We start from the raw sequence: 7,333 nt of genomic DNA, 5'->3' as shown, positions 1-7,333 counted from the left end.
TTTTTACTTGTCTATATTGATGACATAATCATTGGCAGAGCAAACAATAATATGGTGCAACAGATCCAACAAAGACTTCAATCAGTTTTCAAGTTAAAATCTTGGGAGATCTAAAATTTTTTCTGGGGTTAGAGATTGCAAAATCCAGAAAAGGAATTTCACTTACACAGAGGAAGTATACTTTATCTTTGCTCGAAGATACCAATTTCCTACACTGCAAGCCAGCTTTGATTCCAATGGATGCAAACATTAAATTGAGGGCTAAAGAAGGTGACAAGGTTGAAGATGCATCAGCTTATCGAAGATTAATTGGACGACTCATGTATCTCACAATTTTCAGACCAGACATAATATTTGCAGTGACAAAACTAGCGCAATTTATGTCTAACCCAAGAGTTCAACACCTCAATGCAGTTCACCAGATCTTAAGATACCTCAAGGCGGCACCAGGCCAAGGTATTCTTTTCTTCTCAAACTAGAAGCTAAACTTGTTAATCTACACTGATGCAGATTGGGGGAGCTGTCTTGATACTAAGAGGTCCACTACCGGCTATTGCACTTTTTTTGAAGATTTCTTAATTTCGTGGAAAAGTAAGAAGCAACTTGTCATGTCAAGAAGCTCAATCAAGGCTGAGTACTGGACTTTGGCCAATGCTGCTTATGAAGTTGTTTAGCTGACCAACTTGCTGAGGTTCATGGACATCACCATTGACTCTGCCATGCTTTTTTGTGACAACCTTTCAGCTATCCAATTAGCCTCTAATCTGAACTTCCATGAAAGATCTAAACATGTTGAGATAGATTGTCATTTCATTCGTAAAAAGGTTAGAAACCGGGTTCATCAAGTTAGTGCACATTCCAACCAAACATCAATTAGCCGATATCCTTACCAAAGCCATTTCGAAACCTCAAATTATTTTTCTCATATCCAAGTTAGGAACATACAATTTATATGCTCCAACTTGAGGGGGGATATTAGACTCACTTGTATTTACCAATTAATTATGTGTAATTAGATTAGTTACAGTAGTTACAAAAGCTAGTTAGAATAAGTTTTACTCTTGTTTTATTCTTCAATCACTTGTATTTAAAAATTAACCTTTGCTATTCATTACTCAATGAAATGAAATCATTTTTTTCTATTCTATGAAATTACTGGTTTAACAGGTGTTAATTAATGTTAATTTTGGTAAGTAAAATTTAGTGACAAAAAATAAATCTTTTGTTACAGGCTATTTTTATAAAAAAAATAATTTATTTTTTATGAAAAATAGATAAAGTTAACATTATTAGTTAACGTAAAAAATTTAAAATAGATTAAAGAGGAGGTTTTTAAAAGTTATAAAAAAATATATATATTTTACAAATAAAAGAAGAAAAGTATCATTTTAGCATCTCTCAATAAAAGAGAATAAAATTTACTTTTTTATTAAAATTTTATTAAAACCAACAAATTTATGCTAACCTTATTACACTAAATTTATATTAGTGTTTTCTCTTTATATATTGCTCAACATTCTTTTCACACAACATAGCTAAACCAACATAAGTGTGATAAAATTTATCCTTAAATTTTAGAAATATTTTTTTTTATAAAAAATATAAACACTTGTTAAATATTATGGTTTATAATTTAAACTTTAGGATTTACATTTTTTTTATTGTCTTAAATAATACTTTTAAGATACTTAAGCTACTTTATTTGTGGTATCAATGTCAATAATTTTTATTTATTTGCTCTTCTTTTTTGCTAAATTTATATTCTATATAATCTGTCTTATTGTCATTTAAAGAAAAATAATGTATTTATAAAATTTGTGTCTATAAATCTAACTTCTCATTTAAATATTTTCATGATTCTCCTATAAAAAGTAAAAATGATATCTTTAAAAAAAAACCAACCATATTGTTAAATATACTCAATAAGTATTCACATCTAAAAATAATATGAAAAAAAATATAAATTTAGAAATAACCCTTAAAATAATTCAACTTAAAAGGTTAAAAACAAAAATAAAATAACATAAAAATTGAAAAATAAATAGGTCCAAAGTTGATAATTATTAGTAGCGATAGAGTAGCGTGACGAAAAATACTAGAGGAAGAGGATCATTAAAAATTATTATTTTTGGCTATCACTTTTATTCATTAATCCAATTTTTTAGTCTAATAATCTAATAATGTACTTTAATTCATATTTTTAAATATTGATAACTAATTGATAGATAAAATAATAAATTCTAATCAATTTGGGTTGGTCGAGTAGTCAGCTCATTCGTTTGCTTAAAAAAGTGTCAAGATTTGAATCTCATCTTGTGTATACAGCAACCTATTAGCGAGCGACAAATTCTTAAATAGAGCTCAAATCTGTGATGAATTAATCTTTAACCTGTCAGACTGAAAAATACCGTAAAAAACTAATAAAATAATAAATTTTGATGATTGTCGAATATTTTAGTATGAAAATAGAGAGTGTATTTTGGTTGAATATTGATATTTAAATTGTATTACAGTATTATAAAAATTATTCAACACGCTTCTCACGTATTACAACACGTCCCTACATATTGACTAAGATGTTATCATATGTTTAACATACCTCTACATATTAATTTTTCATCTACAAAATAATCCACTTACCTATAACTATACTAAATAATTTTATTTTTAACAAAAATACCGATATTTTTTTCGTATAAAAAAAAATCAGCCGTTAGCATGGAAATTAAACAAGGTAGTGCCTAGTTTGGCAGTGATGAGGGCTTAATTAATTAGTGCTTGCAATATCATATGATGTGTCAATCATGTATGTGAAAGAATAGCGGCGCACACATTATTAATATTAACATTACTATACATTTCTCATTCTTCTACTTTTCATTTTGCGCGCCTCATCAACCCTATAGCTAAAACAGCAGTGAATTATTATTATTATTATTATTAGAGCATTTAGAAAGAGAGAGAGAGAGTAGTGTATAGTTATTAGAAAAAGAGAGAGAGATAGCATGATACACACATATATATTATTAGAGCCGTGCATGCTTTCTCAGCCATTTACAGAGAACACAGTATTTTTTGTTGTGTTGTTGCTCAACATAAGTTTAATCGATCAATCACTCCACTTCTCTCCACACGTCAATCAATAATTTTATTATTTCATCATAATAGGTCGAAATATCCAAAATTATCTTTCAATGAAAACATAAATTCAAATTTTATATGTATCACGTAATCGGTTAAAAAAATATCGTTTAGTCGTTGAAAATAATGCAGCCATTAAACATATTTTAAATAATTTTATATTTTATTTTGTTGAGTTGAGTTTTTTTATTAAAAAAACAAAAACAAAAACAAATACCTTATAGTAAAATCGGTTCCATAACATATTTTTGTGTGAAAACAATTCCAACTATTTTCATTAGAGGTCTTACTAGCCAATTTTATGAACTAGTATAATGTTATATTTGTTATAAAATTATTTTTTTTTTAACAACTTAATCTAATAAAAAATCACATAAATAATTATATTTTTAATATATTTTTTAAACAATAATTTTTTTTTATTTATTTAATCTTTTTACATTGTTTTTTTTGTTTCACACTTTTACTACCTTATGCTGAATTTTTTTTTTGAGATTCAATAAGTATCGAATTTAGATGTTTTAATCATAAAAACTCTCGTACTATATCATAAAATTACTTCTTTTAAAAATGAATAAAAAAATACATAAATAATTATATCTAACACTACTTCTAACACCATTGCAACAAAAGCAAAACGGTTATGCATAATAATTAATAAGGCTAAAAAAAAGATGATCTTAATTAGGGTTCAACCGGCCTAAAGTGTGTGTTTAGTTCAGTTTGGAAGCCCCCATTGAATGCAAAAATGACGACATAACTTCATTATCGGTTGGTTGTGTGTCTACCATTATTATACAAGAAGAAATGCTATGTTGGTGACTCGTCATATTAAGAGTTTATTTTTATGTTGGTAAACAACTAATCACCAAATGTCCTTTATTTTTGTTGATATTGATCGAATTCTAACATACATAATTAACAAATAAAGTGAGCTATTATACTTTTTATTATTAAATAAAATGTGAAATTTCTTATCTAACAATGAAAAAAAAATATGTTAATTTAATGAAAAGTGATGTTACCATTCTTCTCTTGTGTGTGTTTTTTTTTAAATTAATTTTCGTTTTTGCTATTTTTCATGATAATAATATTTGTTGAAAATAATAAATTATTAAAAAAGTGATATTATAAATTAAAATAATAGTATTTACTTTTTTTTATAGGAGTTTCACATGGTATTTTTTAATCTAATAAGTCAACTACTAAAACTCTATTTAAGAATTTGGTGTTAGCTAATGAATAATTATTATTTATATAAAGTGAAATTTAAATCTCAATATTTATATATTTATTTAAGCAAATAAATAAACTAACTATTTAACCAACCAAATTAATGATAGTTATTAAGTCCTATATTGTTTAAAATTAAAAGTCTAATATTTCTTATAAATGTGAGACAACTCTTATCTCTTGAGCTAACTTTTGAAATAAATTAGATCCACTTAATTTTTATATGGTATCAGAGTAAAAAATTAAAAATTATTAGACCACTGTCACACAACAACAAATTCAAATCATCCTCAAATTTTTCACTTTAAGTCTTTGTCCAGTCCTAAGCATAAAAAGAATGTATTAAGTCTCACATTGTCTAAAATTAAAAATCTAATAGTCTTTATAAGTGTGAGATAATTCTTACTTTTTGAGCTATTTTTTAGAATAAGTTAGACTCACTTACTTTTTTATATGATATCAAAACAAAAAATTAAAAATTGTTATTAGATCACTGTCATACCAAAACAAATTCAAGTTATCCTCATCAAAATTCACACTCTTAAGTCTTTGTCATGTATTAACTATTAAGTCTCACCTTGCCTAAAATTAAAAACATAATAATCTTTATAATTAAATGTAAAACTACTCTTATCTCTTGGTACATATACATATATACATGATACATCCACAATGTGGAACTTTTACGCCCCTTTTAATTTTCTAAATTAGTACATAATTTCAAAAGGCCTTGAAATTTACGAAATATATCATGTTAGGTCAATGCGTGAAGTCCGCTAAAGGTGCAAAGATACGTGAAGCAATTCTTTATACCATTCATACATCTTTATTTTTCAGGACTTTCCTTGATGCACTCAGTCAATCATATTACACATGATTTTTTTATTGTATATTTGCATAAATATATAAAAGAAATTAAATGAGTGATATTAACAAAAATTTAATTTTGATGTACTGTCGGTGTAAACTGTAAAGTAGTTTTACACATGCATCTAATTACGTAACGTCACATCAATAAAAATAATTATCTCTTATATTAATCATAGTCATTAAAAAGAACGAATGTGATTGCACGACTATATAGTTAATGCATAAGTTGAAAATAACATGACATGATAGAGGTTTGGCACATGAGAAAGGACCCATGTTCCCTGCGAAAAGGGTAACTAACAAGAAGAAAAGAACACGACAAGTGCTGCGAACCAACAAAATTCACCAGCTAGCTGCCTATAGTACCTTGTCTCAGAGGCTAAACATGGACAAATTGCTCCACTTTGTGTTTCTATCTACACAAACATCATTTTACTTTGTCTCTATTCTCCAAATTCACTTATTTTCATCCTCCATAACTTGTGTTTTAGGTTTCTTTCACGTGTATTACTTTTTTATTTTTAAAGATGAATTAGACAATTCTCAATATTAGGTATTACAACGTTACAAACTCATCACAAATTCACAATACATACACAACACTTTAGGGTTCTACCCACTATTTCATCTTTGCTAAGTTTAGAACCGAAGTGAGAATATTAAAAGGCACTATGATTTGTCACTCCAACTAAAATTTTAGTTGCATATGTATTATCTTTTTTAAGTTTCAATTGATATAATTTATCCTAATATATATTTTTTTGGGCTGGTATCCTAATAAATTTTGTTTGATTATATGTATAGAGCTTTTCTTTTTTGTCTCTAAAATTTATGGATACTACAATGTACTCTATACATATATTGTTGAGTGATTGGGCTTAAAATCACTAGTTTTTGGTAGCATTATGGTACCATACTGGTTGGAAATTGCAATTTAATGAGCGACCTCCACCACAAAAAAAAAAAAAAAAAAACGTTTATGCGCCAAGTTAGGAACTCTCCTAGAAAGCTTCATTGGATGGAAGTATGGAACTGCCTAAACTATTCACAAAATGGCCCCAATTTACTATAATATATTTACATATGAGCATCAAGACTATATTTTTTCTGAAAAACCTGGAACAATCATATTCCATTTAGTTACATCCCACCTAACACTTTTTTATTTTTGATAGGCCAATTCTATGATGTCTATGATTTGGTGTCTAAATTTTGTCTATTTTTTTGTAGTAAATTTTGAATTTTTAAAAATTATTTATTTTTATATCTTTTAAATTAAATATTAATTTTTAACTCTTTTTAGTAAATAGACACCACATTTTAAGCACCATAACATTCATCTTTTTGATATTGGGTTGAACATGATATTTTTTTTGGATTATAGATTATTGGAGTGTTAATATTAAATGTGTCACCCTTTAATTTAGAATAGAAAAATGAAAAATCAGACTTTTTTATTTTTAGGAGAAATAAAAATTAGACCATTTAATTTCTGAGATACAAATACTAGACACTCTAATTTGTATACTTTTCATAATTTTAAAAACACAAAAAATTACAATGTTTAAATATATCATTCATCTCACTTTCAATAATAGACAAAAAAAATTAGCCCCACCTAACTCCAAAGTCTAAACTCACTGCATCAAAAACAAAGTTAAGTCACTAAGATAGCCTTCAACCCCACCGGAGAAACGACCTTCCACCGGTGAACTTGGAAATCCATGGTTGCCACAAAACAAGGCTATCACTTATTCTACTTCATCCAAAATAGTATAAGTACTAGTGGGAGTTTAAGAAAGATAGACTTGAACACAATAGGGGCAAGAAAATCGACAAGTCAAAGACACTCAAAATGGTAGTCATTTTAAGATTTGCTGCTACGAGTAAGAATGAGAAGGAATATGAAACAGAGAAAAACAAAGAGTTGACAAAAATGCCTGTGATAAAGGTTCTGTAATGAAAAATGGCATAGCAAGTACAACAAAGGTGTTCTTGCAAAACCCATTTAATCTCATTAACGAAGAAGGGGCAACGCTAAAACTAATAAAATAGAATTTAATTAATCAGTCAATGTTCTGAAACGCTT

At 27.2% G+C, this 7,333-nt stretch overlaps 1 protein-coding gene across 1 annotated transcript; it reads left to right on the top strand.

Moving 5' to 3' along the window:
• Positions 1-236: 236 nt before the first annotated feature.
• LOC112705000 (uncharacterized mitochondrial protein AtMg00810-like) lies at positions 237-674 on the top strand. Its single transcript, XM_025755862.1, has 2 exons — positions 237-456; positions 511-674. The coding sequence occupies exons 1-2, from the start codon at positions 237-239 to the stop codon at positions 672-674; spliced, it is 384 nt and encodes a 127-aa protein (XP_025611647.1).
• Positions 675-7,333: the final 6,659 nt, after the last annotated feature.

Source organism: Arachis hypogaea, chromosome 8 (genome assembly GCF_003086295.3).
Source record: "Arachis hypogaea cultivar Tifrunner chromosome 8, arahy.Tifrunner.gnm2.J5K5, whole genome shotgun sequence".
NCBI lineage: Eukaryota > Viridiplantae > Streptophyta > Magnoliopsida > Fabales > Fabaceae > Arachis > Arachis hypogaea.
This window is presented reverse-complemented; position numbering and strand designations above follow the sequence as displayed.

Excerpts from the sequence above, each read along its gene's own strand:
- LOC112705000 (XM_025755862.1), top strand. The coding sequence starts at position 237 with ATGGATGCAAACATTAAATTGAGGGCTAAAGAAGGTGACAAGGTTGAA. Across the intron at positions 457-510 it reads CAAGGCGGCACCAGGCCAAG|ATTGGGGGAGCTGTCTTGAT; the intron begins GTATTCTTTTCT and ends ACACTGATGCAG.